Below are 22,583 nucleotides of genomic sequence, written 5' to 3' on the forward strand. Positions count from 1 at the left end.
AGTTGGAGCGCAGCTTCAAAGACAATAAAAAAAAGACGGAAAAGAAAGAAAGAAAGAAAAAAGGAACTCAGCAGGGTACGGCAAAAGCTGTGCATGGGTAAGTGAGCTGACTTCTGCCCACTTGTCTTCTTTACGCAGACACAAAATGTCCACATGGCGTTCCAAGTCCTTGTGTATTGTGGGGGAAGAGAAACAGAAAAGCACCTCAGTCACTTCAGGGTAATGCAAATGACTTTAATATGTTAAGAAGATTAAACTGGATAAATGTCTAGATACATTTTTTTGAAAAGCCACATAAACCTCTAGTGTTTTTATTTTGGCGAAGGGAGGGGTGGATATACGTGAGTCAGTTCGGGATGATCAACACAAAACCCACTGAAACGCTTCGCCATTGGCTGAGAGAAATTGGGCTTATTCGAGATTTTGCATTTTAAGCTTCTTGGATGTAAGACCATCCCACTTCTTTCTTATTTGTTTTTTTTTTAAACACCAACCCTTAGGACAACAAAAAAGCTACCGGTAAACACAGGTCACAATCTGCTATCTCCACACTTCCTTTTGGAATTAGGCTTGGTTGTCTTCCTCAAAGTAGTCTTAAAGATGATGAGCTCTGAAATACTTTAGCCGTTCTCTTTCCCAAAGTGGCAGAGTGTGGACTGAAACCTTCAGGAAATGGGTTACACTTTCGTAGTCTATTAAACAGACCTGATTTAATTTAGTTCTGATTTATTCAGCCAAAGCCCCGTATTACTAACTGTTGATGGTGTGTTTGAAGAGGGTAAAACTCTCTGTAAATCTGTGTGGCGATGGTGGATCATCACTAAAAGATGCACAGATGCCACGGTGGAAATCTGCAAGTGTGAAAAATGGAAGAGAGAAATGGAACAAAATAACGTAAAGGGATTAACAAATGATTTGCATAACATTTCCAATGCTTCCAAAGCACAGGATCAGAGGAATGACAAGGACACGATGACTGCTCAGTCTTATCGTGAACCACATTCTCTCTGAGGAACAAAGCCAGTCAAGATCAATCACAGTTAGTTACGAAATGAAACGTAGCCATGTGCATATCTCAACCACACGAAGAGAAAACTGATGAGTTTAGCAATGTGTCTTCCATCTCCAATCTTCAGTTAACTTGTTGACTACGGACTAGAGATAAACAACCTGTTGTCTCACTCGGTAACTATCAAAAGGACACTGCTTGTTTTTACGTGATTTAAAAGATCAATACGGATCTCGCGGCATTTTCTTCATTAGCGTTAGCATTAAGGCATACCCTGAAAAACACAGCACATTAAAATTTCTGACTTCAGCACAGTTTAACTGATTGAAATCTATCCTAATTGGATGGAGAAAAATAATGTGCCCTAGCAATATGATTACACATGGCTAATTAAAACATATTGTCCTGTCAAAAAAAAAAAAAAAAAAACACACTGCACCCACAAACTATTGCTCTGCCAAATCTCTCTTTGTGATCATATCCCACTGCCCCCCCCTCCCCTTACTCTCTTCATTTACTCAAAATAACAATATCACTGCCAAAGCCAGGGAAATGAGGACAGTACTGTGATCCAGAGAGGCTGAAAGAGGAAGAAAAGCCTCTGGGCTCATTTCAAAGCCAGGTGAATCAGATGGACCAGGAGGAGGCGAGAGATTATAGCCTCAGTCAAACTCCCATCTGCTTAAAAGACTCCATCTTGAATCTGAATAAGAAAGTTGCCATCACTCTTTGAATCCAGTGCTATGAAAATTTCAGGGTAAAAATTCAGGACAGTCGTCTACAGGTTTTCTTTAGATTCTGAAACTGTTAGCAAACATCCGCTAATATACTTTTTATATTTTTGTTCTTTGTGCAATTTATATTTTGATAAAGGAAAGTATTAAACTATTAATTGTATCAAAGGTGTTTGACAGTTTTTCTGAGTGTGTTTCTACCGTCTGTACTGTGGTGGTACCCTCAAGGGTTAGTAGTCGGTACTTTTAGAAAGGGAACTCAATTCATTCATCCATTGTCTGTAACCCTTATCCAGTTCAGGGTCACAGTGGGTCCAGAGCCTACCTGGAATCATTGGGCGCAAGGCAGGAATACACCCTGGAGGGGGCGCCAGTCCTTCACAGGGAGAACACACACTCACACATTCACTCACACACTCTGACACTGAGTCACAAATCCACCTACCAACGTGTGTTTTTGGACTGTGGGAGGAAACCGGAGCACCCGGAGGAAACCCACACAGACACAGGGAGAACACACCACACTCCTCACAGACAGTCACCCGGAGGAAACCCACACAGACACAGGGAGAACACACCACACTCCCCACAGACAGTCACCCGGAGGAAACCCACGCAGACACAGGGAGAACACACCACACTCCTCACAGACAGTCACCCGGAGGAAACCCACGCAGACACAGGGAGAACACACCACACTCCTCACAGACAGTCACCCGGAGGAAACCCACGCAGACACAGGGAGAACACACCACCATTTACACTGTTTGTAATTTTACTAACGATAATAACGTACCTGTACCGAACCTTTTCTTTTTGCCTGAGAGTGTAGTATATTTACACTCTCTCTCTCTGATGTGCACAAGGCTGTCAGGATTTGTACATTTTGATCATTAGTTCTATTCCAAAGTACATAATCAAACCCAGTTTCACCCCTGGTTACTAATGCTCTGTTCATATTTGTGTTCTCGGTGTAAAACATGGAGGATATTTTCATGTTGAATCTGTCCTAAACTCTGTGACTGGGAGATATGCAAAGCATCGAAATGTGAGTGAATCAAGTGTCAGTCTCCAGAGAACGAAAGCATCCACTCAGACAAAAAAATTTGGAACATCAGCACACTCCGATATCAGCACCCAATTCACGATAGAGGCAGCAGCACGTTTAAGACACCCTTGCCTATACAGACAAGAAAACTCTTTGAAACAGGATTGGGCAGATCCCCCTAAACAGCTTGAAGCCGAGTGACATTTTGTCCTCATTTCAGCAACAGTTCTGCCAGATATGATCCATCATCTCCAGTTAACGCAAGTGTTAATTACTTAGGCTGCTTGAGCCTGGCTCCTGATGCTCTGTGCTGAAGCAATTCTCCAGCAAATGCTCGACAGTTTCCAGGCTTCATATAAATAGAAATTTAATTTCTGTATGTTTATCCTCACATCCACAGTAGCAAAGGCATATTCCTGAGCGAATTGATTATTGCCTCTCTGAACTTCAAAATATCCCCCACTCTCAATGTGCAAGAGCACGCGAGAGTCTCTACTTTGATGAGATTTATGCTGTTGTTGATAAAGATTATCAAATATTATTGTGTGTATATATAGGAAATTCAGTATTTTCTCATTCTCATTTTTCTCATTTGTGCATTACACATTAAAACATTCTTTTGAACAACTCAGCTCTTCCAAAGGAATGCATATCAATATATTTTTAATTAAATCAATACCAGAATAATGAAACTTTATCCACATTTTTTGAATATATAATTAAGTATACAGTGGAACCTCTACTAACGAACTTTCCAAGGTACGAATCAGGCATTTGAATATTTTTTGCCTCCACCAACGACCCACGACTCTAGAAACGAACCCGAGCCTCCACCGAGCCGACGGCTGGAAATGGCCACTGACCCCAATAGGCGAGTCTCCCAGCGCCCAGACTTGAGTGAGCTTTTAAGATTAGCAGATTGTAGCTTTAGCAATTTAGCATTAGTGTAAATAGCAGACAACGAAATTCGTGCTAAGTTAAGCCGTATCTACACTTCGTCTCCCCACATTCACCGCCTACTCTCCGTTATTCCACCCACCCCCCACCTCCCGTCATACAGCCTGTGCCTGTGTTACTCCTCCAGCCAGTCGTCACGTCTTCAAGGTAGCGATGTGTAACCACTTACAACTTTATTTCTTTTTTATTACTGTTACCACTGTATTTCTCTTTTATTTTTAGTAACGCTACGTGTATTTTTTTTACTAATTTGAGAGTGTTGTAAACATATATCAGTGCAAAAAAAGCGTGACTTTCGGGGTGAGGGCTGGAACCCATTAATTACTTTTCCATTGTTTTAAATGGGGAAAATTGACTTGAGGAACGAACTTTCCCACTTACGAACCGGGTCACAAAACGGATCAAGTTCGTAAGTAGAGGTTCCACTGTAGTTTTAATAGTTTTATTTGTTGGTTTAAAATAGAGTATCACAGTGTATTTTCATGCAATTGAACTCTGAATGTGTATATTGTGATGTAAGACAATGTTTCCTGGTTTTCCATGCAATAGATTCTCTCTGGCAAAAGAGCCAAAAAAAAAAGTGGGAAGCCATAATTAAATACAAAATTCCAGTACAGTTTTATATACAACTAACTACAATAATGAAACACAATAGATTTACTATGGCCTTTTCTGTTACGTGACTTGGAGATAAGCTACACTTCAATTCCAGTTCAACCATTCCAAAAAAACACTCAACAGGTCTACCTCCCACAAATCCATGCATTTTATTTATTTAATTAGTCCATGAAATGTGGTAATGTGTACCGGATACACTGGCCCCGAGCCCTTCATAGATTGGCATTCATAATGAAGCTGGAATTCGCCAAAAAGTGGGGGTGGCAGTGGGGGGGGGGACTCCCCAAAAACTCCCCTAAACTGGCTGCACAGTCTTACAGTGTCAGAGTCTTCCACTAAATGGCTCCCCCTCTGGCAAAACAAAACATGGCTCTAGTTTTGACAGGCATCACAGACATAGTAAATGCACACATATACGTTAGACAGCATTCGAGGGTTTTAATCAAAACAGGAAGCAAGCAACAAGAACAAAACCAATTAAATATTCCAGAATTACACAGAAAATGTTATTCCAGATGTTTCTGTGTTGACAAACTTTAAATAACAGTGTCATTACATGTTCTAAGTGGCTTGTACTTAAGAGGAAGGTTAAATTAAACTGAAGCAGCTTGCAGCAAAACCAAGCCTTGCTGTTTTGTAGGTCTTCTTCCCACTTGGCTAACTACTGTCCTCCTGTCTTTTACAAAAATAGCACAAGTGCTGTTCCTGTGGTATTTTTAGACACGGAAGTTAAGTAAACTGTTTTTTTTTCTTCATTCCAGCACTTGGCAGGGATTATCAGTGTATTGTTCATTAGTTAGTATCGTAGCAATGGTCTCTGCCACAGTGAGTCAATCATAAATGAGTTCTAAGCATATGTCTGAAATTATAGACCTCTTAATACATAATGAAAGTCAATCTATACTCATGTTTACACACACAAAGTGTGTATTAAATGTCAGCATTAAGCTGTCACTACTTTATTATAACCAGACAAGGATAAAACAAAACAAAAAAACAGGATTTTAAAGATATAAAACATTCATTCATTCATTATCTGTAACCCTTATCCAGTTCAGGGTCGCGGTGGGTCCAGAGCCTACCTGGAATCATTGGGCGCAAGGCAGGAATACACCCTGGAGGGGGCGCCAGTCCTTCACAGGGCAACACAGACACACACACATTCACTCACACCTACGGACACTTTTGAGTTTCCAATCCACCTACCAACATGTGTTTTTGGACTGTGAGAGGAAACTGGAGCACCCGGAGGAAACACACCACACTCCTCACAGACAGTCACCCGGAGGAAACCCATGCGGACACTGGGAGAACACACCACACTCCTCACAGACAGTCACCCAGAGGAAACCCACGCGGACACAGGGAGAACACACCACACTCCTCACAGACAGTCACCCAGAGGAAACCCACACAGACACAGGGAGAACACACCAACTCCTCACAGACAGTCACCCGGAGTGGGAATCGAACCCACAACCTCCAGGTCCCTGGAGCTGTGCGACTGCGACAACTACCTGCTGCACCACCGTTCCGCCCCCAGATATAAAACACTTGACCTGAAAACAATGAACTAGGAACAATTCAAAAATCCTTTAAACACCATGCAGCTAAATAATATTCACAGGGCTGTGTCACTTACTGTAAGAGAGTTTAAAATACACATCATTGACACGCAAATTGCCACAGGTGATTTATCAGAGTGAACAGCAAGAAGATAAATAAAACGAACAACATAGTTCTGTTCTACAGGAACCAAAATGTGAGAAGCCACTGTTTCGGAGAAAGACGGAAAAAAGGGGAGGAACGCAAAAGAAAGGGATAAGGATAAAGGGCAGGAGTCAAATGAAGCAGGCAAAAACGAGCCCACGGAAGAGGTCAGAGCTACAGGGAAGGCGAGATGGAAAAGGGGAATCCATGATAGAGGTCAGAGTTCAAGTATTGCCGGCGCAAGGAGCATCAGTGCGGTTCATGCTTCCCTGATGACCGCACTAGAAGGGTCCATTTGACCGTGGACAAACTTCAGCAGAACCTTCAGCATTCAAGCTTGAGGAGCTCCGGCACTTCAAAAAAGCTGAGCATCGTCGAGTTCCTTACACAACATGTAAATCATCTTTGTGTGTGTGTAACTCGGGATTATGTGGGTTATTGCTTGTTTCCATTCAAGCGAATATGCATAATCAATCGCGCGCCTCTAGCAAGTGTCTGAGTGAGACTTGGCAGTTTCAAATCCATGGTGTGATTCAGTGATGGGGTTGAGGGGAGGTGGAGGCAATGATGGCTGAATAAATGGGGTCAAGGGTCAACATTATGTAGTTATTATGACAAACAGGGACATTAGCTGAAGAAAGACAAAATCTCGGAATCTCTCCAAAATGAGCTCCAGTAATCCTGCAGGCAGGAAACACCCACCGGCTCAGAGTCATTATCAGACAGACATATATAAAGGAGCATAGCTTACGTTACCCGCAGTTCATACATAAACACCACTACACCACAGGCTGCTAGAGTAACAAAGTGCCGTTGGGTTTATTCGTGCCGATATTTATGCATTTACATAGTCACTGGGGATGAACGGTCAGATTCCACCAGGATCAGAATTGTTTATTATTTACAAATGCGTTCATAGTAATTTTGCTGTTTGTAATTATATTCTGTAAATAACGTAGAGCGGATAAGTCCCAGTTTAAATGGCACCTCCAATTCTAGACCCAATTTTATTAGTTTGATTTTGCTATAAAACCAGCTGTGTCTTATCTTTTATGTAGATTTTTATATTGCTAAATGAAAAAACATGTAACTGTTTAGTTAAGTTCATTCATTCGTTCATTCATTCATTCATTATCTGTAACCCTTATCCAGTTCAGTCCAGAGCCTACCTGGAATCATTGGGCGCAAGATGGGAATACACCCTGGAGGGGGCGCCAGTCCTTCACAGGGCAACACACACACTCGCACATTCACTCACACCTACGGACACTTTTGAGTCTCCAATTCACCTACCAACGTGTGTTTTTGGACTGTGGGAGGACACCGGAGCACCCGGAGGAAACCCACACAGACACAAGGAGAACACACCACACTCCTCATAGACAGTCACCCGGAGGAAACCCACGCAGACACAGGGAGAACACACCACACTCCTCACAGACAGTCACCTGAAGGAAACCTACGCAGACACAGAGAGAACACACCACACTCCTCACAGACAGTCACCCGGAGCGAGAATCGAACCCACAACCTCCAGGCCCCTGGAGCTGTGTGACGGCGACACTACCTGCTGCACACAATAGATACATATAATTAATGGCAAGTATGTTCAGAAAAACACTCATCTCAATTCACTTCTTGACATTCTTGAAAAACAGAACTGGCTCGAGTCTCGAGCTGCTTTTCTTTACTTTCCGTTGGGGTGTCACTGTCAATACTGGCACAAGACAGCCCTATATCATCAGAATAACCTATATATAAAGTGTAACCTATAACAGAAGGTGTGCCTATGATGTAGAATAAAATGAAGAGACATCTCCCTCTGTAATGTTTAATGTGGTAGTTTCCCATGTGCTGTTCATGCCATTCACCAGCACTCTCAGTCTTCTCCATACTGTAAATTCATGAATCAAAAGAAAAAGCAGCCAAAGGCTTGGATTTCATGAAGCCTACTGCTGTTGGCATCACATTCTTGAGCACAGACCTGTCCTGGACCTTTCCTAGACATGAGGTTAAGCAGTCTGGCCTGTTGTCACTTATCTCTGCTTGATTTAATACCTTTGAGAGAGGACACATTTTGCCAGCCTTCCACAAGGTAGAAACAGCACTAACAGTTTGTTCATTTTCCTTCCTGTTTTTAGACCCAACAAAACATGTAAATAGATGTGATCACTTGAGAAGTGTAAGGATTAATAAATAATTAAATAAATAGTCACAAGTCTTGTCCAAAGTGACTTAAACTTCATGGGTTCTACAGCATTGATGAGATTGCTTTACGTTTCCTTTTCACTGGCCTTTGCTCAATGACACATCAGTCTATGGACCCTTGCGGCCTATCAGCACGCGGCTGAAGCCACAAACATTCCATGTGATCGTTCTCAAGGTCCAGCAGTCTCTTTGCATTAATCATAGTTTTTATTGCCACATCTCCACCTTTCAGGTTTAAGCTAGCATTCCTGACTTCCTGAACATCTGAAAGTCCTCAGCAGAAATGGTCTCATCTGGAATATCATCATCTGGAAAATATATTCATAACACATCCAGTTTCAGACCTGGTCGACCTTAACATGATCTCAAATTCTTTTTTTTTTCCAAGTATCTCAACTTGCACTGAAGGAGAGTAGTTTCATATTTTCTTTTGTTGTTATTTTGTTCAAAGCTTTCTGTCTGAAGGATGTTGTCAGGCATATTCTGATCTTTACAGTTCTAAGGCATCAAAGCCTATAGTTTTGTGAATGGGTGAGATCCAGATGAATATTTAAGATTCCTTCCATCCTTGCATGGTCCACTATTCAATCCTTTCTCATTCATTCATTCATTATCTGAAGCCCTTATCCAGTTCATGGTCGCGGTGGGTCCAGAGCCTACCTGGAATCATTGGGCGCAAGGAGGGAATACACCCTGGAGGGGGCGCCAGTCCTTCACAGGGCAACACACACATTCACTCACACCTACGGACACTTTTGAGTCGCCAATTCACCTACCAACGTGTGTTTTTGCATCCGGAGGAAACCCACAGGGACACGGTGAGAACACACCAACTCCTCACAGACAGTCACCCGGAGGAAACCCACGCAGACACAGGGAGAACACACCACACTCCTCACAGACAGTCACCTGGAGCGGGAAACGAATCCACAACCTCCAGGTCCCTGGAGCTGTGTGACTGCGACACCTACCTGCTGCCCCACCGTGCCTCCCTCCACTATCGAATCCCAAGGCTTAATCAGGATTTACAATAATTATCAAAGAAAAATAAATAGATAAATAAATAAATAAACAAACAAACTGAAAAAAGAAAATACCACAAATCTAACAAAAATATACACAACAAATGAAACTAATGTATTTCTTAAAAAAATATATGACCTAAATTTTGAAACGATGTAGTGTTACAATTAAAGACAGACACAAGGAGCATTGACCCCTTCAGATTGGTCTGTCAGTCAATCAGACGGTAAAATAGTTCAGTTACCAAAATAATAATAATTACTTACCAAGATATAAAAAAATAATACTAAGCTAATAAATATCATCCTGCTGACAGTTTGGGAATAAATACAGACCTAAAAATAGACTAGTTAGCCAAATGACTACTACATACAAACACCAAGGTTCTCGACTTTAACGCAAGTTACCCACTTTTCCCGAACGAATCAGTACTTCTCCAACGTTCATAAAATCGTCACAGTCGACAAGGAGCGTGTTATTTCAAAGCATGTAAATAAATAGAAACTACAAAATGATTGAGGATTATATGAGGATTTGATACAACAGCCACCATATGCCTGCCTCTTACTTTAAAATCACATTTCTACCCTTCAATCCGCCTTATACCCATGACCACAAGGATATATATATATATATCGAGGACAGTCGCCCACAACTTAATAAATAAAGAAACAATATATTTAAACAAAAAAAGAGCAACCTTAAGTCCCCATCTTTTTTCTTCCTCCGTTGTTTCAGGAGGCCCAGCAGTAAAAGACCCTTCAGGAATCCTGCATGGGTGGACGTGTGGGTTTTCCCTGGGAAAGACACACAGGGTCTTCCGGAAAGGAACCCCACCCTCGGATGGCAGATAGCACGCCGCTATGCCGGTGCCAAGGCTAGTGTGGGTGAGTGGGCAGCGCGGCACAGAGACGACTAGCAGCCGTGGGCACTGCCAGGCTTAGCGATGAAGAAGCCGCCCCTGTCGTCATCACAGGCAGAGCAGGGGAAAAAAAATGAAATGCAGAGATTCACCAAAACAGTAAAGAAGAGAAGACTGGGGGGGGCTCACACTCAAATCCTCTCTCCCTACGCCCCCACACAGGTTTAAGCAAAGCGTATAAAATCATTCGCAGAGAGAGAGAGAGACAGACACAGAAAATGGAGAAGGAGCTTGAGTGAGAAAAGGCAGTGAGGGAGCAGTTATTACCAGAGCAGTATAAGCTTGCTCAGGCACTTCTAATCACTGTAATGGTTTAAAAACCTCATGCTCATCTTCTCAGCATCAAATAAAACAAGAGCAAGACCCTGCATGAACCTCACAGCTTTTTCAAGACACTCACGAGCAAAAAAAACAAACTTTATTCAGACCCTGAGGGACCAGCACCCTAAACTTAACATGATTTTACTGAAAGGCGACGTCATGTTAGAGAACAGAACCCAGTAAAACTTTGGGAAGGATGAGAGATTAAGAGAAAAAGAGCTCAAAGCTCTGAAGTTCTGAGACTTCTAAATCAAATCAAATCATCAAATCAAATTTATTTATATAGCGCTTTTCACAACTGATGTTGTCACAAAGCAGCTTCACAGAATTCCAGTAAGACAAGATTTGACATGAAATGTAAAGACAAATGTAAAACCCTCAAGTGAGCAAGCCAGGGGCGACAGTGGCAAGGAAAAACTCCCCCAGCTGAGGAAGAAACCTTGGGAGGAACCAAGGCTCACAAGGGGTGACCCATCCTCCTCTGGTCAATCTACTGGTGATGATAGTAGTCCATGAGAACTTCTAAACACTGTCATGTTGAAGGGATGCTTTCAAAATAAACTCATTTGTGCTAGCAATGAAACGTCCATATGATACAAATTACAAGTGTGTGTGCGCAAGTTAAAATAAATATTTAGGTCACCAACTACACTGCCGGCAGTTGCTAGAAATTCGTTTACTTTAACCCCAACGTAACCTGTGTGCACTTTAGGTTTGCCAGCTTTAAAATGTGTTAGGAGTCCAACTGTCCGTCGCTGCTTTCAGGTCGCTGTAGGAAAAGCCACATGACAAGGCTTTCACACTGATTTAAAAATCTATTTCAATTTCTATGCATTACTATGTGTTAAAGAGGTTCGCTTTTTTCTATATTTCTCTTTCCATGTCATGTAGGCGAAAAGAAACGTAATTAAGTAACATATTGTTCATAATTCAAAGAGCTTTTATTAAATGAATCTTTATTCAAAACATTCAATAGGTTAAGGGTAGGTATTCACTTTCTGGAAATATCTCTGAGGAGATTAGTAATGATAAGATAATCCACTTGTAACGAAAGGGAAGAGTTAAAGGCTAAGCAGCAGCTCTATGAAAGTGTCAAACAAATAAATACAGTGGAGTTTGAGTTCCTGACTTGTGTTTATTGATAGTCAGAAAACATGTTATTTCTTACTAATTCAAGGAATAAGGTTTAAAAGACCGTTGGTCCCCCCCCCCCCAACGGTGTTGGGCAACTCTAATAGGCGTCTTGCCTGTGACGTAGATGGTGGACAACAACTCTAGAAGCTGCACTTAATTTAATGCAAAATGACGAAAAGGTGTGTTGTTTTTGGCTGCAATCATTCAATGTACAGTGGGACATCTGTGCACCAATGGCCCAAAGATAAATTTGTCAACTTTAAACGGGCACTTTGGAAAGGACCATCCGCTCACTCCGTTATCTGTAGCTCATTTCACTGGCGCTTTTCCAACAATATGGGCATGTAAGGACACCAACGAAAGGTGTTCAAGAGCCTCTGTAACATGGAGGTAAACAGGGTGAGGACACTCACTTCGCCTGTTTTAGTTGGTGTTAGTTAACGTTAGCTTGACTCGCTAAACTCTGTGTCTCAGATTATACTCGGCTACGTAGCTGCATTACGGAGGTTTATAGTGTCGGATGAATTCGAGTTCGACTTCGATCACATTTACAAGAATAACGGTACCTCTACATTTGAGTTTAGCTTATTGCTAGGCTATTGTCATGAATAATGTTGGTTATTTAGCTAGATACTGTCATAACAGTCAGTCATAACGGTGTTTTACCGCGGCGTTGTTCAGCTGTTGTCCACCAGTGACGTCACGGTCACGTTCAAGAATTTCCGTAGTGAGCTCGGGTTTTTCCGTCAATTTAATAAAATTGTCAGTTTTAAAGCAAATTAAGCAGCTATTTTCATTTTAATTCATACTTATATCTGTCAGTAACTACAATAATGTGAAATATTCATGGAGGTCCATTAAGTGGTGCTTAGCCTTTAAAGTAAAACAGGAGTTTCCAAAACTGAAAAGAATATTTTAAAGAAAATGAGACTCCTAACACCTGTGCCAACCTGGTAGACCACCAAAAGCTTTCAGCTTTTAGAGACAGGAGAATATCCTCCACTCTTCCTTCAGATCTAAAAGAATCCACAGGTGTTTCTTATCGTTCCACTGTGAGGAAAAACAACTCCAGAATTTAACAGTGGCACTTTTTTTTTTCCTCAAGCAGCAACAAGAATCAGTGATTCTCCTTTCTGCTGCTGGCCTCAACACTAACAACCGGGGGCGACGTTCCTAAGTCTTCAAGATCGTAATTTAAAAAGCTTTCTGTCTGTCAAGAAATACTCAATGGATGAGTACAAGTTTGTTAGTGTATAAGTACGGTAAACTAGCCCAAACACAACAAACTCTACGTAGCTGCCCTACTGACTCTAACTGTATTACAATGTTTTACATATGTTGCATATGTCGCATTGTTTAAGAAAATAACAAAACTAAGTAGAATGAACTCTGTGACCAGCTTTACATATGTTGCATATGTCATGCTATTTTAAAAAAAACAAAGAACAATAGAGTGGGGGAGTGATATAAATTCTACAGACTAATCGGCAATGTCAGATTTGCTCATTCACCCAGAAAAACAGCCAACTGACAAAAGTCATTTTTATTATCTTCATGCGTCAAAGATATTTGAGGATCTGAAACATGGCACAAGCGGAACACCACAAGTGTTGGTACACAGTATGCTGCCAATTATCTGTTCTCCAAACTGAGAACATGTGGTATCATTGCAAGAGACAAACCAAGGGATTTTAACAAGGATTTAATGCATTACCCAGTCTGTTCAGCGTTCCACACACTTCATTTACTATTGTTTTTCTGGCATACAACAAACCTGTAATTGCTCACCCTACTCACTGGAAGAGAAACAGAGTTTATCCCAGTTTAGCAGTGCTTTTCGGAAGTTAGGGTTCAGAGGCTAGATGCTGAGAATGAGCTGAAGGAACGATAAACCCTTAAGTCATCTGAATCAGAAAAATCACAAAAAAAAAAAAAAAAAAAAAACATATGACATTTGAAATGAAACAGACCTCTCTCAACAAAACCAATGTACTTCTATAAACCATTCAAAATGCATTGATAATTCAGAGATGAACCCTACATTGGTGTAGTCTGGAAGACAATTTCAGCCACAGTGTCTTTGATGCGAAGCTTTTAATAACAGTTTATGGAGCAGTTCCTTGACCTGATTCCTTGAGTTGAATGAATCTTTGAGGAACAGCAGCCCTTGTGCTGTATCTTCTAAATGTGTTTATTCATCCATCCATCCATCCATTATCTGTAAGCGCTTATCCAGTTCAGGGTCACGGTGGGTCCGAAGCCTACCTGGAATCATTGGGCGAAAGGCGGGAATACACCCTGGAGGGGGCGCCAGTCCTTCACAGGGCAACACACACATTCATTCAAGCACCCAGAGGAAACCCACACAGACACAGAGAGAACACACCACACTCCTCACAGACAGTCACCCGGAGGAAACCCACGCAGACACAGGGAGAACACACCACACTCCTCACAGACAGTCACCTGGAGGAAACCCACGCAGACACAGGGAGAACACACCACACTCCTCACAGACAGTCACCCGGAGGAAACCCACGCAGACACAGGGAGAGAACACACCACACTCCTCACAGACAGTCACCCGGAGGAAACCCACGCAGACACGGAGAACACGCCACACTCCTCACAGACAGTCACCCGGAGGAAACCCACGCAGACACAGGGAGAACACACCACACTCCTCACAGACAGTCACCTGGAGGAAACCCACGCAGACACAGGGAGAACACACCACACTCCTCACAGACAGTCACCCGGAGGAAACCCACGCAGACACAGGGAGAGAACACACCACACTCCTCACAGACAGTCACCCGGAGGAAACCCACGCAGACACGGAGAACACGCCACACTCCTCACAGACAGTCACCCGGAGGAAACCCACGCAGACACAGGGAGAACACGCCACACTCCTCACAGACAGTCACCCGGAGGAAACCCACTCAGACACAGGGAGAACACACCACACTCCTCACAGACAGTCACCCGGAGGAAACCCACGCAGACACAGGGAGGACACACCACACTCCTCACAGACAGTCACCCGGAGGAAACCCACGCAGACACAGGGAGAACACACCACACTCCTCACAGACAGTCACCCAGAGGAAACCCATGCAGACACAGGGAGAACACAGCACACTCCTCACAGACAGTCACCCAGAGGAAACCCATGCAGACACAGGGAGAACACACCACACTCCTCACAGACAGTCACCCGGAGCGGGAATCGAACCCAAAACCTGTGTGACTGCGACACTACCTGCTGCGCCACCGTCCTAAATGTGTTGATGTATGTGTGTAATACAGTAAATTACAAACCAGTTCCCTGAGTTACTCTGCATCTATAAATCTCATGCTTTTCTGTAAACGCATTTGAGACTGAACGCTTTCAGAAAATTGTGATTGATTTTTTATAAACATACACTTAATATGAAACTAACAGCACCAGTTAGTAAGAAAGAGGGCTCCTGTAATTACATAAGCTTGAAACAGATGACTGAACGAGCTTATTCTAATCCTTTTTGGATTCTTATCTTTTTATACTTATGTTTAAAGTGACCAGCGAATCTCAGAATCCAGAATTACAGTAAAAATATTACTAAAAGCTCCTAAAAGGTATATGCTTTCAGTTACTTTAGAAACTGTTCAGAAAACGAGACCTTTGCTTTGTGACCAGACTGCACTAAAGCTATTGCAATGCCTGGGCAAGCTTTTCTTATAGTGACGTCATTGGGCTTGTGTTTCTTTATGGGACCATGAACCCAGGAGCGTATAAAGACATTCTGGATTCACATCTGCTCAAACAATAACAATCTGAAACTTACCAGCCAAATCTTGTAAGAACGATTTGCCAAAGAAGTACTGTCTGGGAATTTTTATTTAATATAAACGTCAGTTAATTTAGCTTTTTCTTTCTTAAGGAAAATATATTTATTTTAATTTTGGCACAAAGATCCTAATACATCAGAGCCAAAGTTACTCGACTGACAATGTGGTAGCAACTCTATTTAACCTTTTTCCAGAACTTCTTTAAAGGGCAAACTACACTCGCTTACTACCAGAGCACTTCTTTCCAGAAACTCACGTTTGTTTCATCATCAATCGCATTTGAATTTCAGTTATAAGAAGTGTGAGTATCAGTCAGCTCTTTGCTGCTGGTGTGAGAAATCATTCATCACTGTTAATCGTATGACTCGTAGCCTACCACAACGATCAAACATGTCGCACCTTTTCTGAAACGTTTCTAAATGTGTTTATCAGGGTTTCAGTTCAGCTGATGATCACAAATCTAAAGACAATTGTAAGTCAAAAGGAGTCTGCTGTTACACATCATTCAATGAGTCTGCTAAGCATTCCTTAAACTTTCTAATGCCGATTTAACTATAAATCCCACCCTACTTTGTTCAAAATCGGAAAATACACGTGCACTTACATCTATCCCTCCCTCCTGGGCTACAATACACAAGAATTGGTACACTAATAAAAGTTAAATCTAGCAGTAAATTGGGTTCCCAGTAAACATTTAGCCGTCTAATCAACGTTGAAATAACGTAATGACTGCCGTCTAATCAACGTTCTCTTAAGGTTGAAAATGAAAGTTGAAAAGACGTCCAAACACAGACATTGAAAAGACGACTATTAGACGTATTTTGGACGTCCATTAACGTTATTAATTGGTCCCGAAATAAATTACTTGTATAAAACGCAAGTTTTTTTTTGGACGTCCACTGACGTTATTGATTGGTCACCACTTAACTAACTTATTAAGATGGATTTTGGACGTCCATTGACGTTTAAAATATGTCCTTGACGGACAGACTACTTTGCGACCTATTTTGAACGTCCAGGGACGTTCCTTGTTTACTGGGTTATGATTATGTTATGACGAGTGTTTTATGTGCTTAGTCCAAAGCAGCTATAGAAAGACGTACTGCAGCTGGGTAAAGGGTACCGTAGTGTTTCTAAGAATGTGTTGGAATGATTGTTTTGTGCTCTCCGGTGTCAGAGTAGGATGGGCTCCACATTGAGTCTTATTTCCTCTCAAACTTCCTTTCCTCTTGCTCTGAGGGAGTCTGCCCTCGCAACCGTTGTCTGCTGTTTGCTCAAAGGAGGCTTGCATCTGGACCTCTGTAAAGCTGCTTTGTGATGACGTATTTTGAAAGCACTATATAAATTAAACTTAACTTAATTGCAATGTTAAAAATATAACAGTTAATGGGACAGAACATCCTCGTCTTGGATGGAGTGACGGTATTGTGACTGTCGACCGTCTTCGGTCACTCTCCTGGCACGATTGGTATGACCTCCTTTCCACTCTCCATTTTTTAAAAGGCGGGGGACTACACGGATATTTTTCAAATAAAGCCGAATACAAACATCCTTAATCTCTATCCCTCCTTATCCATCCCCACACAACTCCACTAAAGAACTACATTAAAACGTAGGGGAAATGGTAATACCTCATGTAGTCAACACATTAATGCAAAAGTGGCTAGATGAATGTATGCAGTGCCTAAGATGCCAGATTTTAGCATGTGTGGGCTCCAAAAGCTTGTGAAGACATCAACAAAATTAATGTAATTCCATCCTGTTGCCATCATAAAATATCATACAAATTACAGCCAATACAGGGTAATGAAAAAGGATATAAAATGTACAGTGCAAGTCATTACTTTGATGGCACTATTACGATTTCCGAATGCACTCCAAAAGCATATGAGTGCTCCAAGTGGAAAAGTGGAAAACCAAGTTCATGTCATGCAGAGGGTTCAGTCATTACTTTGAGGGTTGCGAGGGAAATCTGTTGTTTAGCATGGCCCTTTGCTTTTGTTTTGGGTAATGAAAGCCCATTGAGAGGCGGACATGCTGGACCACTGCCCATTCTGCTCAGTTTCAATTACCCAGCATGCTTTCAGCGGGGTAATGAGGTGGGTGTCACTGCAGGGGCAAAGCGACAGCCAGTGACCGCTGCACTGCCACTTGGCCTCTCGTTTCCGCAGTGATCAAGTGCCAATTGGAAGGGTCGAGAGGGCGGAGGAGTGAAAAAGACAAGGAACAACAGGAAGGAAAAAAGAAAAGGGAAGAGACCTACCACAGACCGACGACTGGCACTCACACACACACACACTCCAAGTCTTACTCGCATTCTCACAGCGGACCTACAGCTACCGTATGTTTTCATAAGAGTCAGATACACAGAAGCAGGAAAAGTGGGGGGGGGGGGTGTAGAGATTGCGTTTCAAAGCCCAGTAAATAAAGTTGGTATTGATTTAATCTCAGCAGTAATCCGTTTTGCTGTCTGACACCAAGTCCAGCAATAAAAGAGAATCATGTAGGACAGCATAACAGATAATACGACCATACATCAATTGGGGTTTGGGAGACGTTAGGGCGATAGATCACCTTCAAGCCAGACTGCTTAGCTATGGAATTTATAAACTAGCTCCTAAAACTGAAGCGGCTTTCAATTTTGGTTTTCAATTTATAGATACTGTAAGGTATTTCACTGCTGGGTGTTGATTCCGTTTTATTTTTAGTTCACTACAGTTATTCCACGATGACAGCACTGTGTAGCTGAGCCTCAGACTGAACCGAACTGTTCTAACAAAAGCAAAGTGCCATCGGTGATTCATCTGATATACATTATCCGTACCATTGTGGCGTGTCATGGTTATTGCGTGACATTTCCGCCTCCGTTCATCTGAGGTGCCTGACTCATGTTAAACTGCTTATTTTGTCTGAAACTATATTAATAGTTCAGCTGAGTTTGATGTCGAATGCATGATGACATCTGAACCACATTGTGATCCGCAAATATTTGATTTTATTCGTATAATTGCAGGAAAATAAATGTAGTACCAATACACATATATATAGTATTTTTACTTAAGCCTAATCCAAGTGGCAATCTCATTACAGCTACGATATTGATACAATGCCTACATATCAGCCTCAGCGGTGTCATATATGCAAAATAGCAGATATTGGCATTGGTGCAACATTCACATATCTGTGCATGCCCAGTGACTGTAATTGTTTCCAAGGAAAGCACACATAAGCTGTTGTCACTTGGACACAAGGTGTTTGGACACATTATATAAATTATTTTGCTATTTTTCCCTATGAATTTTTGCTTTGTGCTATAGAAACTAATTAGATCACAGGCTAGTGTTATCCTACCTTTTTTATTTATTATGAATTCACAAGTATATGCTAAAACAAGACTGTAAACTCTAATTAAAACCTTTATACATGTTTTTACTGTTTCTTTTTGTTCTTTAAAGTAAGGACCTCAAGTTCAGCTGGTGCACAACTGACCAAACTGACTTTAGAAAATTAGTCAATAAGCAAAAATCCATAGTTCCCACTTGAAATTCTGTAAAAAGCCTAAAATGTATCTGCATATACATAGAGTCTCAAATAACTGTACTCCAAAAGCTCAGCTCTAAAATTCAGCAAAGATTTTGTGCTCAAGGGGGTTGAGTTTTAAGGGGCGACATTATTTCACAATAGGTTTGATTAGTTTGGACAGACAATCTGTGCTGCAGTTCTATTTAAGTTACTAAAAATGCATACGATACGTTTCTCAATATTTAAGATCGTACGCTGCTTTGGAATCAAGTACGTATTCTATTTAACGAAACATTCAGAACTGATGATACTGACTAAACATACTTGAAAGCAAAACTCTGTCAGTTGCAATCCTAATGAACGTGACTATTAATATAAATGGATATATCCTCTTGTAAATGAGATTAAAATTACAGTTAAGGTTTGGTAGGGTATAACCTGTGTTATTGTGATACAAACAGAATCTTGAGTCTTGGCTTGAGTCTTCCAGTCTCTAAATATATAAGGTTTATTTGCCTAAGTGTAATGGAGTACTTGTGCCACCTTCTGGAGACATTGTGAAATAACACCATTGGCCAAGACAAAAGATCCTATGAACGTAGACTTGACAAATTATGGCATACAAGTTTATAAAAGGTGAAACAAAAAATGTATATAACTTTTTGAGGTTCATTCATAATAACAACTTCCTTGACTAAAAGGCTACAATTTGAAACATGCTGTGAAGAGCTAGTTATGAAAGCAGTTGTTTTAAAAGGGATAGTTCAGACAATCCCTCAAAATGCTAATGTTGCTAATATCAAATGCAATCAAATGGCCTTCAGTTAGCATTATGACTATGACATAATGCTGACTGGGGGCTACCGGCTTCCATTTGCTGTAAGCTTTCATAGCATGTTTGGCTGAGCTACCTGAATGTTCAGTGCCAAACAGTAAAACTTTCATTTTTACAAGCAGGAATGTAGTTTTGAATGTAAACACAAAAACCCCACACCACTGAAAATGTGGAGCTAACTTTTCTTACCTTGTCAGCAGTGGCTAGCTGCACCTGTGGGGGTCCCCACTCCCTGCTGATATTCTCTCTGACATCTTCAGGGACCACCATGCAGTCTTTTACGTCCAGGTCTGGATAACTTAACCCTAATCCTCCTCTGAAAAACGGACCACAAACCAAAGAATCACCCTTTTGTCACTGTAATGCTTATCGTCCGTCTCCATACACTTCTGCCAAAGATTCTACCTTTCGGACTCGACCGACTCTAATGGCACACACTTGAAAGCACTTGGTGACTGTCATTTTTATACGACTTATGAAAGGCTATAAAAGCAAACATGTACGCCAGGAGTAGCAGAGGATTGTGTGGTACAAGCTGCTTATTGGAAAGTTAAGCTATTGAGCTTGGGAGATGGTCAGTGTGTTGAGTAGGTTTTCTGAGTGGGAAATGCCAGTTAAGCTGCTTTGCATTCATGACTCAGTACTTTGAGGGAATCCTACACATTCAACAAGATACGAGGTGGTTCTTAGTAGCCTACAAGCTCGAAGCACCAACTTCGCCCCCTCACTGGCAGATCTGTGTGGGCATCTGAGAGACGTCTGTGAAAGCTTTCAGTCATCCAAGTCATCACTTCACCACCAATTTGCAACATAGGCCTATCTATATTCAGTATCATAAATGTTCTATATATCAATGAAAGATTACACCGGTGTGGTCTAAGAATGAATCATTACTGACCAATTTTTAAAGACAGTATTCTCAAATTAGCAAAGCGTATTATCTTAATGGTATCAGTACATGCAGGTAATGGGCAAAAATACATGAATCAATACAATTGGGTGTTTATATTTGACCAAAATTTCAAAGAATGTTCTGAAATAGTACAAAAAAAAATGTTAAGAGATTCTATTGTGCTTTAATTACAGCATTTGTAACAGAAACATCTATATTTGTAACTAAATATGTTCTAATTATGAATATGAGTTATTAATAGAAATTAGTGGAAAGCTATTTTTTGAGACACGTGACATAATCTTAAAAAAAATAAAGGCGTGAGAACTACTTAATAATACATGGGAATTAGATACTTAATGTGTGGGAACAACAGAATATTGCAGCAATGAGTATTTCAATATGTTTTAGTCATTGTGTTTTAAGTTGTCCCCACACATTAAGTAATTCCCTCACATTATGCCTTTTACTCACTAAGGCTGCGTGGAGAACAAACAACCGAGTAAATGTTCTGAGTCAGAAAATAATTAGCTTAAAAGCTAACCAACCCCAAGTTGAACCTAATTTCATTTGAATTTTATTCATTTCAGGTTATTACCTAACAAAGGCTATGACGTGGGCACATGGGGGGATTCGTTGTGATCGTTTTTTGTGGCCTTTCTTTGTGTGCTGAGTATTTATTTGACAGAACTTACTGGCAAAACTCTCCATCTTCTCCACTCAGACCTGTTTCTCCAGAGCTGAGGACGCTCGCGACCAAAAAGAGGCAAAAGCCCGCGAAAATCATCCTAACGGCTTTCACCAAAGAGGGGGAAATAAAATCAACATTTATAAACTGCTATCCGTTATTCGCTGCAGATTTCATTCAGATTTGTGGTTATATATATATATTTTTTCCACAATTTATCTATAATGTCTACCACAGCTTTCACATTCTAGTCAACTTTATGAATGTTTACTTCAGTAGTCTAATGATAGCCTAATCCCAGCAAAAACCTGACAAGGCACATCTGACAGTGTAAGACAAAGCTGAGAATTGCTCAAAATTGCGTATTTTCCTCGTGAAGCTTACCTGAGCGTTCAACCTGAGGAAGAGTCAAGTACAAACAAACTTCTCAGTCGAGTGACAGGTTATCTAAAAGACTACAGCTCAAATAACACAGGCCTTATCTCAAATAGCGCCCTACTCCCTATTTAGTGCATTATCCACCTTATTAAACTATCTTTTGTTAAATGTGATTAAGAAAGAAACATATTGCAGTAAGATTATGACTTAAATAAATGCCTTTCCATTCAATATATGATACAATATTTGGATAATGACCACACAATTTGTTGACTTACATAGTGCACTTCAAAGTGATGACTGTGCTATTTGAGATTCTGCCCAGGTTAATTTGGGAAACTAGGTCTTCCATTAAAACCTATAACCCCACACTTTCATTGGTCAGGCTTGGTGTAGCCTCACCGGATTGGTCATAATCAGTGTCAATCACTAATCCAAGGCCAACGCTGCTGTTTGCTGATGACATGGCAGAGTGAGATGTGTCTGTTGCGCTTTCATTTGGTAGTTTATGGGTTCAGCGCAGGCAGGTTTTCTAATTTGCATTCTTTACCCAGGGATCCTTCACAGGTGTGTTGTTTGTCCTGTGTGTGTGTCTTGGCTGAGCCTGTAGCTTAGCAAGGAATTAAAAAGCAGGCACAATGCATAGAAAGTTCTTTGAAGGAGACCATCTCCATTCAAAACTAGACCTTAATTTCAACTCCTGAGGGTATATCCATAAAGATAATAGTGGACATAGTGCCTACACATTAT

General features: G+C 41.2%; 1 protein-coding gene across 2 annotated transcripts in view; it reads right to left on the reverse strand.

Annotated features, from left to right (window-relative positions):
• Positions 1–22,146, reverse strand: part of LOC136666284 (phosphatidylethanolamine-binding protein 4) — a 106,754-nt gene extending 84,608 nt beyond the window's left edge. Inside the window, exons 1-3 of one of the 2 annotated variants that reach the window (XM_066644383.1) lie at positions 22,112–22,146; positions 21,463–21,562; positions 20,065–20,191 (exon numbers count right to left, since the gene is read on the reverse strand). In XM_066644383.1, coding sequence (XP_066500480.1) covers positions 20,065–20,191; positions 21,463–21,554 — 219 coding nt within the window. In that variant the 5' untranslated portion in view covers positions 21,555–21,562; positions 22,112–22,146. Of the gene's footprint in view, positions 1–20,064; positions 20,192–21,462; positions 21,563–21,839; positions 21,956–22,111 lie in introns of those variants that run through there. The other variant, XM_066644382.1, reaches the window with a different exon arrangement.
• Between the last annotated feature and the right edge of the window lie 437 nt (positions 22,147–22,583).

This window comes from Hoplias malabaricus, chromosome 14 (assembly GCF_029633855.1).
Source record: "Hoplias malabaricus isolate fHopMal1 chromosome 14, fHopMal1.hap1, whole genome shotgun sequence".
NCBI classification, from domain to species: Eukaryota; Metazoa; Chordata; class Actinopteri; order Characiformes; family Erythrinidae; genus Hoplias; species Hoplias malabaricus.